The sequence below is a fragment of the Genypterus blacodes genome, unplaced genomic scaffold (genome assembly GCF_046128005.1).
Source record: "Genypterus blacodes isolate CSIRO-AG114 ecotype Tasmania unplaced genomic scaffold, CSIRO-AGI_Gbla_v1 ptg000048l_1, whole genome shotgun sequence".
Lineage (NCBI taxonomy): Eukaryota > Metazoa > Chordata > Actinopteri > Ophidiiformes > Ophidiidae > Genypterus > Genypterus blacodes.
In genome coordinates this window covers 1,903,141-1,919,068 of record NW_027466861.1, presented here as the reverse complement: position 1 = coordinate 1,919,068, position 15,928 = coordinate 1,903,141, and the positions used below count along the sequence as shown (strand labels likewise).

General features: G+C 47.4%; 1 protein-coding gene across 1 annotated transcript; it reads left to right on the top strand.

Moving 5' to 3' along the window:
• Nucleotides 1–1,614: 1,614 nt before the first annotated feature.
• Nucleotides 1,615–4,432, top strand: nup42 (nucleoporin 42). The gene is made up of 7 exons (XM_076149908.1): nt 1,615–1,908; nt 2,344–2,650; nt 2,744–2,829; nt 2,921–2,997; nt 3,124–3,210; nt 3,319–3,409; nt 3,558–4,432. The coding sequence occupies exons 1-7, from the start codon at nt 1,722–1,724 to the stop codon at nt 4,157–4,159; spliced, it is 1,437 nt and encodes a 478-aa protein (XP_076006023.1). The 5' UTR covers nt 1,615–1,721; the 3' UTR covers nt 4,160–4,432.
• The last annotated feature ends 11,496 nt before the right edge of the window (nt 4,433–15,928 follow it).

Sequence of the window (15,928 nt, the reverse complement as noted above, 5' to 3'; positions counted from 1 at the left end):
TGGTCCTCGCAGAGGCAAACAAAATATATCATGCCTCTGGAACATACTTCCGAGATGCAAGTGTTAAATCAGCAATAATGCATGACCTTTCCAAAGTCATATTCTCTCACACAGCATACCCTTCAAGTCTGCAAGTATCCTCAGTGGCTAAAGCCCTTGTTCAGAAGTTTCCATGCCGTAAGGAGCCAGGGTCCTACGAAGGGATGTATGGCTGGCAGATGCGCATCAAGTACAAGATGCACAATTACCGTGCAAAGCTGAAATCGCGAACATATGCCTATCCTGAAATAGAAGTAAACACAGTAAGGAGAAAGCTGCCGGCCGATGCCGCCCCATCCAAAAATGTGAAAAAGCCAAAGAAAGCAGAGGTCAATTATCTCCCACCACATCCTGTTGGAGGAAATAAGAACAGTTTGGGGAAGGACAGGCTTGAGTTGATCAATGAAATGAAAAAGAAGAATAATGAAAAGATAGATGTAAAAAAAAAAAAGGTTTAGATGTAAAAGGAAACCACAATTTCCAAATAGCCTACCGAGAAGGAACCAAAGCGAGCTATGTACACACCAGCACAATAGCTGGGACCTAAAGGAGGCAGGAGCTGAAGCTGTTTGAAGGCTTTAAAGGTGACATTAAGCTTGCTCCCTTTCTGCTACTGGCAGCAAAAAAAACAGCCAGGAATCCATCATCAAAGCATGATTGGTGCTGCTGTGGATTGTCACATTTAATTGGAAATGTACAGCCACATGTGAGTGTATTCTGAAATTTCATTTCATTCAAATGTGGGAGCCACAGGCTGTGCAGGAGAAGAGACTCACTAGTTAGAAGTGAAGAAGCGAAATGTCTCCGTCTAAATAATTCATTCGAGCGGGCTTATTTAACCTCCCAGACAATGGCAGCTGCTGATACTCTTTTATTTCACTCATCTTGCTTTGTGTTGAGCGTTGCACTGTGGGTAAGAAATGTTTAAATTTCCTGTTTTATATGGTTGTTCAGAACTGTGAAATGACCTGGCACAAACAAAGCAGAAGCCCTGAGTTGTGTATCCATTTTTTTTTTTGGAGCAAACTGGTTTATTATTGTTTGAATATATTGTAAATATGTTTTGTGATCCTTTTGATCATTTCATTAAACAAGTTGACTTCATCAATACTGTCTGCTGTGTCTGAAAATAATAAGTAAATCTAACCTTCCCTGGATAGGTAATAGTTAATTAGTCATATTAGCTAATTATTACTTATAATGATTAAGTAGATTGATAATGCCTAACAATCTTAAGTTAATATTACTGAATTATTTTGAGTAATTTGTATTGATAAATCTTAGGTAAACTTTACCTAATTTCTTTTAGTATTTCAAAGCTGTTGAATGTAGGTAGTCTTTACTCAAAATATTGGATTGAAATTTACCCAACCAAAGTATATGCAAATTGTTACCTTAGATACATTGGGTAAATTCTATAGGTTGTTTTTTATAGTGTATGTCTCCATCATTCTTTCTTTTTTTCTTCATTGTTTTTCACATTTATTTCATTTAAAGATCACCAGGTGGGGGCGCTGTTGTCTTTACGCCGTTACCTCTAAACGGCCATATCCGTTGCATGCGTGACGTCACTTTCCTGCGACTCAAACGGAAGGAAAACAGCGCCGCAGCTCTGCCTCGCGCCGCTTCGGAGGAAACAGGCACCAAACCTCTGCTCTGTGTCGCTTAAGCTGCGGGTGAAGATGCCGGTGTGTAACTTCTTCCTCCAGGGTCGCTGCCGTTACGGAGATACATGCTGGAATGAGCACCCGAGAGGAGGAGGAGGAGGAGGAGGTGGAGGAGGAGGAAGAGGAGGAGGAGGAGGAGGGGGCGGTGGCGGCGGCGCGTACAACCGCTCCGCCGCGCCGCTGCAGCCCAGAGACGGAGGAGGTAAACAAACACAACAAAGGAAATTGAAGCCAAATTCACGAATAAAAAGGCTCTAATAATAAGTTAATAAGTTTAAAACATCAATAAAAACTTTGTTATAAACTTTAAAACTCTTATTTATGTGGTTATGTTCGTATATTCGAACTAAGGTACATTTGTAGTCTTGGTGGCATTTATGACATTTATGTGTTCTGTGTTTGATGACATCACACGTGCTCTTGAGTCTCAGTGTTTAAAGTTTTTAAAACTTAAATCTCATCAAACCTTGAATAAATAAGTAGTGAGTAAATCAATATCAAGCTTATTGACCAGTTAGAAGTTGGATGGAGGTTGCAGCTGGTGACAGTTATTGTAGTTTAGCAAAGAGAGAAGAGGAAGAGGAATGGCGGGTACCTTGAGTGAGTGACTACTTGACTGAGTGCTCTTTGCTTTCAGGATATGGAAACAGAGTTTGGGTGAATCCTTCCCAGCGGTCTGGAGGCGCCTACATCCAGCCGTCGTCCTTCTCTCAAAATGAAGGCGATTGGGGACGAGGAGGAGGAGGAGGAGGCGGTGGAGGAGGTGGAGGAGGAGGAGGAGGAGGCAGAGACTGGAGCGGCGGTGGAGGACGAAGAGACAACGCCAAGAGCTCTGACAACTTCAACTTCTCGTCTCCAAACAGATTTTCGTCGCTCAACAACTCTGACGCGTTTGACAAAGGAGGGAGAGGAGGAGGAGGAGGAGAGGATGACGACAAAAAGCTGTGAGTCTACTTTCCATCAAACCCTGTGTAGAGCTTAGATTCTGTAAGAGTTTGTAAACACTCACTGATTTGATGCTGTGTGCTGGTTGCCAGGGAGACAGTTCAGCTTGACATGGAGAGCTGGGAGACCTCGGGGCAGTGGGGCTTCTCCTGTTATCACTTCAGGACCCTCATATCTGGTATCAAATTGACTTTTTACACGCAATCTCGTTGTTGTTGTTGTTGTTGTTGTTGTTGTTGTTGTTGTTGATGAGGTGTTGGTTTCGGCAGGTTTCAGCGATCTCTCCCCAGAGGAGCTCAGGCTGGAGTATTACACCGCCAGAGCATCAGGAGATCTGCAAGGCTACGTGAGTACGCCTGTTTTCAAGCCACCTAACACCTTTGCCTACTGCACATCCTCACAGAGGGACGACGGGTCACGTCTCAGTCCACCTCCAAAGCACTTACAGAGCTTCCTGTCTCCTGTCTATTAGATTAACGGCATCAATCAGTTGCTGAACGCGTGGAGGAACAGAGTGCAGGAGCTGAAGATCATGAGCGCGTCCACCCGTGCTGCTTTGGTGAGAGACACACACACACACACACACACAGACACACAACAAAACCACGAGATGATTGAGACACACAGTTTCTCTAACAAACTCTCACGCTGTTCATTTTCAACACAGGTCGCAGAAATAAACAATCCGGCACCTTCGAGCAGCTTTGGGTCCACAGCAGCTGGATTTGGGTCGTCTTCATCGAGCTTTGTGTCAACAGGTCAGTGTCACGTTTATCAGAGTTTACATCGGGTTGCAATGCTTAAGAAACGTTCAGACCTGACCATGACCTTTGGACGCACAGCCGGTCCTCCATGTAGACTCGACTCATTTGTGTTCCTCTGTCGACCCGTTTCTGAACCATGTAGGATTTGGGGCTTCAGCTCCAGCCCAGGCCGGCTCCTTCAGCTTTGCTGCTCCCACCGGTGGTTTTGGTTCTGCGGCGGCTCCAGCGGCCTCCTCGGGCTTCGGCGCTGCCGTTCCCGCACAGCCTCAGTCGGGCTTCGGCTCCTCCGCTGCTCCTGCGGCCGCCGGTTTCTCCTTTGCCGCCCCGGCTGCCGACAAGCCAGGGTTTGGAAACGCCAGTGCGGTTCCTTCACAGCCTCCGTCCGGGTTTGGCTCCGCCTCCTCCGCTCCTTCAGCCAGCGGGTTCTCCTTCGCCGCACCGGCTGCCGACAAGGCGCCGGCCCCTTCAGGGTTTGGCGCCGCATCAGGGTTCTCCTTCTCCAACACTGCGAACTCTGGAGAAGGATTTGGAAGCGGCTTTGGGGGCGGAGCGACAACAGGAGGCAGCACCGGAGGGTTTGGCTCAAGTGCGAGTGCTCCGGCATCTGCTGGGGCGACGCCGGGCGCTCTGTTCACCCCTCAGAGCGATCTGACTGCAGAGGAACTTAATCAATTCAAAGCTAAACGCTTCACACTTGGACAGATTCCCTCAAAGCCTCCACCAGCTGACATGCTGATGGTATGACGTGTATATATAAATACACATCATGTTTGTTTAAGAAACTCAACTTGACGATAACATGGCTTTATAATGGAGTACCGGGGGCACAGTGGGGACAAAAGAGAACGAAATCATCGTATTAAGGAAAAAAGTTGAAAATAAATGTAAAGTCAATATCTAACCCTAACCCAGATATAGCTTACATGTTTCTAATCATTTGTCCAACCTATTTAAAAGGTGTCCTCTTTCACTAAAAGTGCTTTTTCTGATTTCTAAATGTTTATTAAAGATGCACAACTTGTTTGAATCCCTGAATGTTTGACTTGTGTTGTTAGAGCTGTAATTCCACAGGTCAGCCAGGAGAGGGCGCCAGAGCACCAGCTACAAAACCCCGTTCAGGCTCGACCCATCTGCAGAAACAGACTGAGAGGCAGATGAAGGCAGCGTAGGTTGATTCTGCACAACTGGCGACTCACGTGAGACAATATAGAAACGCTGAATCGACAACACAATCCGTCCATTCCACATCACAGCGCAGGCCTCCATCCCTATGGAAGGGGCGGGGCATGGCAGCCGTGTAGGATGATTGAGGCGTGTTCATTAGGCGCCGAGCACCCAGAGGAGAGACGCTTTTCTGCTGCTATAGGGGCTCCTGCTCTGCTGACTCGGACATATTTTCAGCTGACAGGGAGCTTGTGAAATCAGGAAGAGGTGAAGCTGAGCTGGAGCCACCCCGTGTGTGTGTGTGTGTGTGTGTGTGTGTGTGTGTGTGTGTGTGTGTGTGTGTGTGTGTGTGTGTGTGTGTGTGTGTGTGTGTGTGTGTGTGTGTGTGTGTGTGTGTGTGTGTGTGTGTGTGTGTGTGTGTGTGTGTGTGTGTGTGAGAGAGAGAGAGAAATCATCCCACATCAATCTCTCACATTGTATTAACCAGCTCAGGTTTATGCATTATGCTATTAATGGTGGTGGTGCAGGCATCAGTCACACACACACACACACACATAGTAATTATCTCTCCTCACTGTCAGTAATCACCCCCCCCCCCCCCCAGCTCATAACACATTAATAATTCAACTATTATTGGATTGATTAAGGATTGATTAAACACTGTTGAGGAGCCGCTCGCACCCTCCCTTCACACACATGAGCGTTTGTTGGTTCTTGTTTGGATGTAAACACTAAACTAAATCGCCGCCCTGTGAGCTGATGATATATGTCCTTTACCGTAATGACTCCTTAAACGTCTCTCCTCAGATTGGATCTTATCAGGGTTCTCCACCTTCTCCTCCCTGGCTGGGTGGGACGTCTATGATCCCTCCTGCCCTCCGCTTCTTTCTCCTCAAAGTTCACGCAACCCTGAACGCATCTAACTCGATTCGCCTGCTCGGCCACGGGAAAGAGTCGCAGCGCTGATTGACCAATCAATCGAGACTTTGGCCCTCGGGCTGCGTCGCTGTGACGGTTCGATACCGCCCCTTGACGCTGCTGCACCGATCTGCTCGCTGACCCCGTGCTCCATCCTGACCCCCAGAGGACCAGGCCCCCGGATTTAGCAGCCCGGATCCTCTGGTGATTTGGTTTGATGATGTTGATGATGATGATGATGATGATGATGGATTCAATTAGATGTGACCTGTCCTGAAGCAGATGTTTACACCAGACTAACACATGTTCCTCCAGTCTCTAGCTCCGGTCTGATTCCATACCGCGTCTCCGTTTGTATGTTGGTGCTCTGAACAGATCGATGCATTGAATGATGTCATCCGCCTGCAGCTATTACAGCTTCCGCCCCCCCTCGCTCTTTGAGATCAGCATTTTCTCTACCCGTGTTCACACGTGGCATTGTGGGTCACTACATCACCTGGGCGACAGCAGCAACAAACTATGCCCCCCCCCCTCTCTCTCTCTCTGGATGAGCTGAACTGTATTCAGCTGTATTAATGTGTCGGTGACGGTGGGGCCTGATTCCGGTTGAGCCCCGGAGTACAAGGCTTAGTAATTAGAACAATGAATCCCGGCGGTGGGATTGATCGTGTTGTGTCACAGCCGTTTGCCTTTGGGGAAACGCGCCATTGATCCGCGGCCTCTGATTTATGCCCGTTTGAGCGGCCGACTGAGCGCCGCATCTTTCACCTGCGAGGCTCCGGGCCTGCTTCAAGGTTCGGGGGTTCAACACCAGGGTCTGGGTTTACACATGACATCAGATTCCAGTTCGCATTTGAATAAGCCACACCCCCTACAGGATCTTATATCATCAATTATACTGTTTGGTTCCATGCTGGGAGATGCATAAGCCTCTCATTCTTCTTCTATGGTGTTGTGTAGATCCGTATCAGTAGTTTCATCGCATCCTGGTACTTTATAAGGGGTTTTCCATGTTGCTGTGTGTTCCACTTCTTCTCCACTGTATCTATGGGAGGAATGTTATAAATACAACAATGAAAACTAAACATATCTTCAGGATTCCAGACATTTTCTCTGGTACTTAAAATACCTCAGATATGTCTGTGACATATAGGAGCTTTAAGAGGCTCAGCATCCAATCAAAGGCTTCAAAGCTCTACTTAAGTAAGTAAGTGAACACGTGATAAGATCTTTGCTCATGTCTCAGCCTAAAGTCACATAGAGAGTTGGGCTGTAATTTATGAATCCTTCAATCTAAACCAGATCGCATCACAATCAAGTGTTGTTGTTTTTTAATTCTTAGAACATTTTCTTTTAAAAGGAATCGCATATCTTTAGAATTAATGTAGAAGACCAACAACTCTTTAGAATCAAGAATTTTCAACAAGTATTGAGACTATGATCTCCAGAGGCTCAGCTCCTGTTTAAGTGGCTGTTGTAAATGAAGGTAGGTTGTAAATGAACACCAAATGTTTGTATTTATTTTACTCTCCGGCGTGTTAAAGCGCAATCAGGCTTGTTTATGGATCCACGATCAGCTACCGCATCGAGCCGCGCAATGTTGCTGTGCGCCACGCTGCTGCGCGCATCACACTCCTCTAATCCCCCCCCCCCCCCTCTCTTTCCTCTCCCCCCCCCCCCCCCCCCCCCTCTCCCTCCCTCCCGCCCTCCCCCCCTTCTCTCCCCCCCCTCTCTCCCCCCTCTCTCCTCTCCACAGCGCGTCTCTACCGCGCCTTCTTGGATGCAGTGCGAGCAGCGGCAGCAGCAGTAGTAGCAGCAGCAGCAGCAGTAGCAGAGCGGAGACTCGTCCGGAGGAGCAGCAGTAGCAGCAGCAATCAAACCCAAGACGATGACATTCACACAGATGCAACACAAGCGAACCGTCATCTGACAACTCCAGTCGCCGCCTCGCCTCCGCCGCTCCACTGTACGCGGTAAGTGTTTGCATTCCTCCTTTATTTGCTTCGGCGCTCGGTTTTCTTAATGCGTTAATATTAAGAAATAGTCAGCAGCAAAGAGAGCAGCAGAGCAAATAATCAATAACCAGCGGATCAAATCGATCACAGTCATCTGGATCTCCTTACTCAGCGTCTTAATGCGTGGCCCTGCCTGCCAGAGAGACGGAGAAGATGAGCAGATTGGTGAAGATGGTGTTTGTTTCTTTGGCATTGAACGCACCATAGAGTCCATATAGTGTTTATGTATCTTCTCTTTACTTTTAAGTTGAACATCTCCAGCACCAGATGATGCACATGAGGGTTTGAGATTGTTGTGTGACCTGAATGCTAATAGCTGTGATTGATCACCTTCATGAAATTAATTTACCATATTAGTGTTTGGGTTTAAACATAAAGAGTTGATAATGTCCCAGGGATGGTCCAGCCATTATCACTATTTGTTGATTTAGCCATAAAGGGGAAAAAGTTATGGGAGAGGGCTGTGTGTGTGTGTGTGTGTGTGTGCGTGTGTGTGTGTGCGTGTGTGCGTGTGTGCGTGCGTGCGTGCGTGCGTGCGTGCGTGCGTGCGTGCGCTCATGTGCGTGTGGAAGCTAAGCATATTTTCGAGATGCTTGTCCTCTGCCAGCAGTCAGGTCGAGCCAAGTGCATGCTGAGGTGTGAGATTGTATCAGATGGCCACATGCGCACACACACACACACATGCATGCAGGAGCACAAACAGAATAGCAGAGAGGCGTCCTGATCTCGGCTCACACTGCGTCCCCCCCACCCCCCCACCTGTGGATGAGGGTAGAACAAGGAAGCCAACACGTGACGGCGCTCTGGGAGCTTCTGCGTTTGTTGGCCGCAGTCACAGAAACATGACAGCTTGTCGTTTATTTGATATTCACGGCGTACAGTCAGAGAACGAGTCGAGTTTCTTTGGCCCGTGTGAGGGGGGAAAGAGGAGAAATCGTCCACATTGCCCGACTCACGGCTGAGCCTCTGATTAATCCATCCAGACAAGAATGAGACGGGGAAAATCTGAGGGGGAAAAAAGAGGCAGAAAGCCACAACCACAGCGTAACGTCTTATATCTCTGCGTACACACACAAACTTCAGCCAGAGCTTCACCAGAGCTTCACCAGAGCTTCACCAGAGCTTCAGCCAGAGCTTCAGCCAGAGCTTCACCAGAGCTTCACCAGAGCTCCTGCTTTAGACATTAAGAGCTTTCAACCGCTTTCACCTCCAAACACGCAGAAACACATCCTGCAACAGCTGACATCTGCTCTGTAGGGCCACACAGATGCATCACGTCTTAAGGTGTCGACTCGACTGCGTCTGTCTCATCCATCCGTTATTTTCAAAAATTTCCTATTTGTGAAATCTGTGCATTAAAAGGTTTTTGTGTTGTGTTTATTGTATCAAAAAGAATCAATTTCAAATGAATTATTTATAGGGCCAAATCGTTTGTGTGTCTGTCTGTCTGTCTGTGTGTGTGTGTGTGTGTGTGTGTGTGTGTGTGTGTGTGTGTGTGTGTGTGTGTGTGTGTGTGTGTGTGTGTGTGTGTGTGTGTGTGTGTGTGTGTGTGTGTGTGTGTGTGTGTGTTTGAGGCTGAGCAGTGGCGAGAGATGTCAGATAGTATCAGGCTATTCAAAAGGCCACGCTGGCCATCAAAGGGTCAACCACCCACACACACACAGTCACTATCCCCAAACTGATAGCTGGAAAGGTCAAAGGGAAAGTCCAGTGCAAAACACACACACACGCGCACACACACACACACACACACTCGCACTCGCACACACACTCACTCGTGTATGCACTGCTGGTCTTAAACCTCTTTGAAATGAAAATCAAATGAAAACAGAGCAGACACTTATCATACTGATGAACAGACTGCTGTGTGTGTGTGTGTGTGTGTGTGTGTGTGTGTGTGTGTGTGTGTGTGTGTGTGTGTGTGTGTGTGTGTGTGTGTGTGTGTGTGTGTGTGTGTGTGTGTGTGTGTGTGTGTGTGTGTGTGTGTGTGTGTGTGTGTGTGTGTGTGTGTGTGTGTGGGCTACAGGCTTTCAGTGTGTGTTTGAGCTCAAGCACAGCCATATGTACGTACCCTCCTCCCTGTCCAGCGAGTGTGTATCATCAAAGACAGGCTCGTTGGTTCATAATGTGCTCTTGGTTGCGGCGCCCACTTCAGACTAGACTCACTAATGAGACACTTCAGCGTTTCACACTCGCGCTCAACCACATTCACAAGCATGCAGATGATGTTTGGGGTGTTTTTCCATTAAAGTAGCTGAAATGTAATTTTTGTTTTTCGCTTCCACAATTTATGATGCGGTGGTACTTTTGCTTGGCTTGTGGTCAAAACGCGTCGGGCAGAGTGTAAACACGGAGAAATGTTTGATGATCGGCATTAAAGGGGGAATATCTGCAGTAGAATTCCATGTTAGAGGTCTTATTGGAAGTCTTCGCAACGTGTTAATGATCAAAAAACACATTGATCCACGTAGCCTTGCCGTCGCTGTGCACACTGAATGGATACGCGCCGCTTTAGCTGCCAGCTCCGTTCTGATTGGCCTGGACAAATGCTCGCTCACCAGTTTCGAACCATTTGGGCAGGTAGATCAAACGTGCTACAGGTTGCTTACCTCTGCCATTGCCCTTTAGCAAGACACCAACCGGAAGACATGGACGTAGATCTAGATCGCCGCACTGAGGCTCCTTAATACAGAGATCAAATGACAGTAAAGGTTTCCTCTTCTTCTTTCTCTTGAATCAGGTTTATTCCCTTAAACTAGTGCTTCTTTGTTGTAAACGTGCATTAACAACGCAATAAAACAGATTTCTGATGTATAACCAGAATACATTTGTCTAATTTCAGAGGGAAAATTACACGCCAAATGATCTTGTTGATGTTCCTGAAATGGATGATAATGATCATTTACAGCAGAGTAGTATCATTATGTCATTATTATTCAGGCTAAATGTCACTTTGTGTTGTGAGTTTGAACATCGTGATTGTGTGTAATGATTCACGACGCAAAAACAAGCCCAAGCACAAACGAGTGTTGATTTACAGCACGGCCTTTAAACTTCCATACATCAGAGGTAAATAACAGTGACGGGCGGGCGACGGAGCTTTATTTTAGAGGCCGGTATCTGCCTGACAGATCAGCCCCTCACACACACACACACACACACACACACACACACACACACACACACACACACACACACATACACATACACATACACATACACACACACACAGATGCGTGGCGTCCCAAATATGAGCTGGCAGATGAAAGGGAGATGTGAGCGGACCCATAAAAGCTTAAAAACACAACAGACAGATAAATATGTCCGACTGCTTTCCAGCTCATGCGGCGCTCGGTGAAGTCTTAGCTGTAAATAAGACGGAGGAGGCGGCCCCCACCACGGGCGCCTCGGCTCGGCCTTTTTTGATCTGAACGTGGGGAGGCGGGGTGAGGACCTATGTGAGGACCTATGTGCCTCCCCCGGGCTAACTTCCAGCGTCCCAGGTGGGCCGCCGTGGAGGGAGACGTCAGAGAGCGCATTAGTCACCAGAGAGCAGCAGGCCATGAGTCAGGAAGCCTCAAAGTCTCATCCATCACGCCCCTCTTAACCCATTTTCCTCCTTGCTTTCCATTTTTCTCTTCCCCCATCTCCCCCCACCCCTCACCCCCTTTACTGCTGCTGCAGACAGAGTAACTTTTCCATACGTTTTTCGGCGGTGATGAAAAGGAGGAGAGGGAGGTATTACAAAGCGGCGGCGAGAGATTTAGGAGGTCAATCTTTCAGGGGGTGGATCGGCTCGGGGGTGGGGTAGATCGGCTTCTCTCTTCCACCGAATTCCGAGCAAAAAACGAAAGCAAAGCGTGTTTATTCTCCTCGAGCGAAAGAGGATATAAATAAAGCGGATAGGTCTCATTTTGGCGGCAGATTTCCCTTGGCGGTTTTGTGGCGAGAAAGCTTTTCAAGCCAATACGACTCCTGCGGGCTGATATTGATGGTACGACAAAGAGGTCCCACTACTTCAAAAAGCAAGCTCAGCTGTGGAAGGATCAGAGCGGGTGTGGAGGGGGGGGGGATTTGATGGCTGTCCAGACGTGTTTTAGCTTGACTGTTGCTCTGTCAACTCAGTTTCTCTCCTGTGTGTGTCGGTAGGAGGAGCAGTTACTTACTTCACATCACTCACTTGTTGATGGTACTATAGTTTTAAAATTATTGTTTAAACAATCTGCCATAGACAACCATTCTGACTGTTTGTCCTGTGGTAACACTCTATTACCACTAGATGGTAGCAGAGACAACAGACAGTACAGACGGCCTTCAGACCAAAACACTTGCGGCAATTGCCTCTGAATCTGGTGGCAGAAGAAGCATCATCACAGGTCGTATCAGTCAACCAACTTTTTACTCCCAACAAGGCCGCTGAAATCACACGTCCAGTCCACATTATAGACGTATTAAAGCTTTCGAAACGACGGTGTGGTAATAAATAGCTTTCCACACTCAGACGAACAGGAAGCTGACCTCCTGGATGAACCGTGACCCCTGCCTGAAGTGACTCTTTGCTTAATGGTGAAACGTTTGGCGGCGGCCTGATTCAGCGTGACTCGTGCAGTTTGTCTGAAAACACGCCGTGACGGATCGAATTTGTGTCTGCAGCCGCGAGGTGATGAAGAGCGAGCGACGCCATGACTCAGCTCGTAAACGATTTTATTGGACACAGATTTGACCGAGACGACGGGAACGGTGAAGCAAACTGGCGGCGTGTTCATTTCATGGCTGTTAGGATTTGATTTGTGTGTGTGTGTGTGTGTGTGTGTGTGTGTGTGTGTGTGTGTGTGTGTGTGTGTGTGTGTGTGTGTGTGTGTGTGTGTGTGTGTGTGTGTGTGTGTGTGTGTGTGTGTGTGTGTGTGTGTGTGGCTTTAATGGAGCTCTGCAAAGTGTAAAATTTGTGAATATTGAATTGATTTGTGACTGTATCCAATCAGTGTTTTCTCACAGCCCGAGTCAGAGTAAGTGTAATCTGTGTCGGAGCGCCAATTCTGGAGGTTTGTTTAAGTCCATCAGCCAAGACGTCGGCGTCGTCGGCCTCTGTTATTCAATATTTTGGGTTGTACCTCTCCTACTCGCTGGCACGTCTGCCCTGTGTAGCATATGTGTGTTTGCACTGTGCTCGATGTCTCTGCGTGTGTTTCTGTGTGTGATCCATTTGGCTCCAAGTCGCCCCACAGCCTGGCAGTCTCACTGTGTGCGTGTGTGTGTCTGTGTGTCTGTGTGTATGTGTGTGTAGCTGCAATACCAGCCTGCTGCTTTCTCGCCTCCAGAGACCCCGTGTGACCAGAAAACACACACACACACACACACACACACACACACACACACACACACACACACACACACACACACACACACACACACACACACACACACACACACACACACACACACACACACACACACCGACACAAGACACTAGGCAGAGCAAGATGGCAGCAGGCGCCGCGCATCCACGTCCAGTATCATGACCCGGGATATTTCCATGGCAACCTGGACAGGAAGTGCATTACAGCTCCTGCCTGCCCTTGTGCACTGCCGGTGCAAATGTGCATCATTATTTTCTATGTTAAAACCTTGCTCGCCCCACTCTTCAGTCAGACATGAAAACAAAACCTACGCTTTGGTTTACGCATTGTTGCTCACCTTAAATGTTGTTATACGGCGGATATGAATATACTGCTACACCCACACACACTCTCTCTCTCTCTGTCTGCACTAATACACCATCTGCTCAGTATTTATCAGCTTTTACTGATTCTTGTCAGTGTTGTCCTGCTATTGTTTGCAGATCATTTTGTATTTATGTAGTGGATTTTTGAGAGAAAGAAAATGTAATGAATCTCATATTTCCTCATTAAATTAGGAGCGGCACCAAACACAGGATCTAACTAAATGTCAAAGCCGATATCAATCAATTAGATCTATATATTGAAATGTCTCATAAACAAAGAATTAAAATCCATTTGAGCAGATGACTGTTTTTTCCCCGTTCAGCCAGATTGTGGCGCTGTCACTTGACATTTATAACCGCATCGCTTAAGAACAGTAAGACAGAGAATCAAAGTTAGCGTTCATTCATATAGGCCACACCCATTTGCTTATTTTCCATGTTTATATTCTGCATCTCCCTGCGATTTTACTCCATTTATCGCAATCTTTTAAGTGTGGATCGTCTGCACCACCTCGGACAAAAGTTGCATCTTCGCTTTTTGATTTTCTCTTCGCAATTTGCTGCCAAAGTTGAAAGTGGGCGTGGCTCATTCTGTGCCATATCCCATGAATTAATGAGTCCGCTACATGTTTGCACTCATCTCCTACGTGAAAAAACATTGACCAGATGGTGGCGCTAATAATTTGCACATTTCTATTGTATTTAAGTTAACGCTTAAAGCTTTGATGTTGTTTGGTTTATATTTTAGATTTGTTATGCTTGTTGAGCAGAGAAATCAGCTGTGTTTCTTTCACTGCAGTGGCTTCACATCAGAGTTCATGTTCGCTTCTCTGCAGAGAACTTGGTGTCCCTTCAAAGTGGAGAGAGCGAGAGAGAGTGACAGTGTGTGTGTCTGTGAGTGAGAGAGAGAGCACAAGAGTGCGTGTGTGTATGTGCGCGAGAGAGATCCGTGTTCTCTCATCCATGTTGTTCTTTGCATCATACATGACCCTGGTGAAGATCTTCTGCAGGAGAGAGAGTGTGTATGTGTGTGTGAAAGAGAGTGTGTGGATTTATGAGAAGGAGAGCGAGATTGTGAAAAAGATATATATACAAAGAAAGAGACCAGAGAAATAAAACGTGTGTGTGTGTGTGTGTGTGTGTGTGTGTGTGTGTGTGTGTGTGTGTGTGTGTGTGTGTGTGTGTGTGTGTGTGTGTGTGTGTGTGTGTGTGTGTGTGTGTGTGTGTGTGTGTGTGTGTGTGTGTGTGTGTGTGTGTGTGTGTGTGTGTGTGTGTGTGAGAGCGAGACGGATAGATAGGTAGATGGATAGATAGATTAATAGATAGAGACTGTGTGTGTGAGATAAAGAAAGAGAGAACAAATGTGTATGTGAGAGAGAATGATAGATAGATAAAGTGAGAAAGAAACTGTGTGACGTGTATGTCTCACAGAAGAGTATGTGAGACATGTGGATAGAGAGAATGAGTGAGCAAGTGTGTGTGTGTGTGTGTGTGTGAGAGAGAGATATGAGGTGATTGAGCGTGCTTAGGACTGTTGGAGTGAGGTGGAGAACAGGCGGAGGTGCTACAGGATGGTGTGGAGACACGGAGGAGCTGATGGCCACAAGGCTCCAGTGGGGGGTGAGATGTGTGTGTGTGTGCGCTTGTGTTTATGTGTGTGTTTGTGTGTGTGACAGCTCACACATGAGGAGCTACATGACGCTGAGATGAAGACAGATGAGCTCCAGGTTTACCCTCAGTAACACACAGCAGCGTCTTCATGCAGTCGCTGCTAAAAACATCGTTATTATTTTTCCTATTTTTTTATGTTCTGAGGGAATATTTATCTGCCAAAACATGTATTATGCTCAAAGAAAACATTCCGTCTCTTGAGGCTACAGTCAGTGCTGTGATGTGTCTGTTGCCTTTGCTGAAGTATTAAAGCCGTAAAACGTTTTGAGGAAGATTTAGCTTTTGTCTTCTCAGCTCTTAAAGTGACAGTACGTATCAGATCGTCTCCATCTCGCCATCACCAGGCAGTGCGTCTCAGTCTCTATGTGTCTCGCCCCTCGTCTCTATTTGTCTCATCCCTTGTCTCTATGTGTCTCACCCCTTGTCTCTCTTTGTCTCATCCCTCGTCTCTATGTGTCTCACCCCTCGTCTCTATTTGTCTCACCCCTCGTCTCTATTTGTCTCATCCCATGTCTCTGTGTCTCACCCCTCGTCTCTATTTGTCTCATCCCTTGTTTCTATGTGTCTCACCCCTCGTCTTTATGTGTCTCACCCCGTATCTCTCTTTGTTTCATCCTTCGTCTCTATGTGTCTCCTCCTCTCTTTCTTTTGTTCCAGTGTCTCATCCTGCTCATCCTTCCTGCGCGTCGTTCTCCCGGCGTCTGTCCACGCTGCATCCTCTCCTCCCACGTTCCTCCCTCCCTCCTTCCTCACTCGCCCCCTGACAGGATTACTCTGTTATCTCTCCTCTGCCTCCTCGCTCCCCGCCCCTCCCTCTATCCTCGTTTTCTGCTGCTGCTCTTGTCGCGGTGTTCAAAGCACAGAGGCCCCCCGGAGAGCCCGAGAGAAGTGTGCATGACACGGGCACAAAGTGAGAGAGGAGGGGAGGAGGAAGAGGAGAGGGGAGGAGAATAGGGGCTACGGCTCACCTGCGTTTCAGATTTGAAGCTCTTCCTCGCTCTCTTTCTCTCCCCACAGACTCTT

Bases quoted from the DNA above. Each gene is read 5' to 3' on its own strand.
- nup42 (XM_076149908.1), top strand. From the start codon at position 1,722: ATGCCGGTGTGTAACTTCTTCCTCCAGGGTCGCTGCCGTTACGGAGAT. The intron at 1,909-2,343 runs GTAAACAAACAC...CTTTGCTTTCAG, and splicing joins GCAGCCCAGAGACGGAGGAG to GATATGGAAACAGAGTTTGG. The intron at 3,410-3,557 runs GTCAGTGTCACG...TGAACCATGTAG, and splicing joins ATCGAGCTTTGTGTCAACAG to GATTTGGGGCTTCAGCTCCA.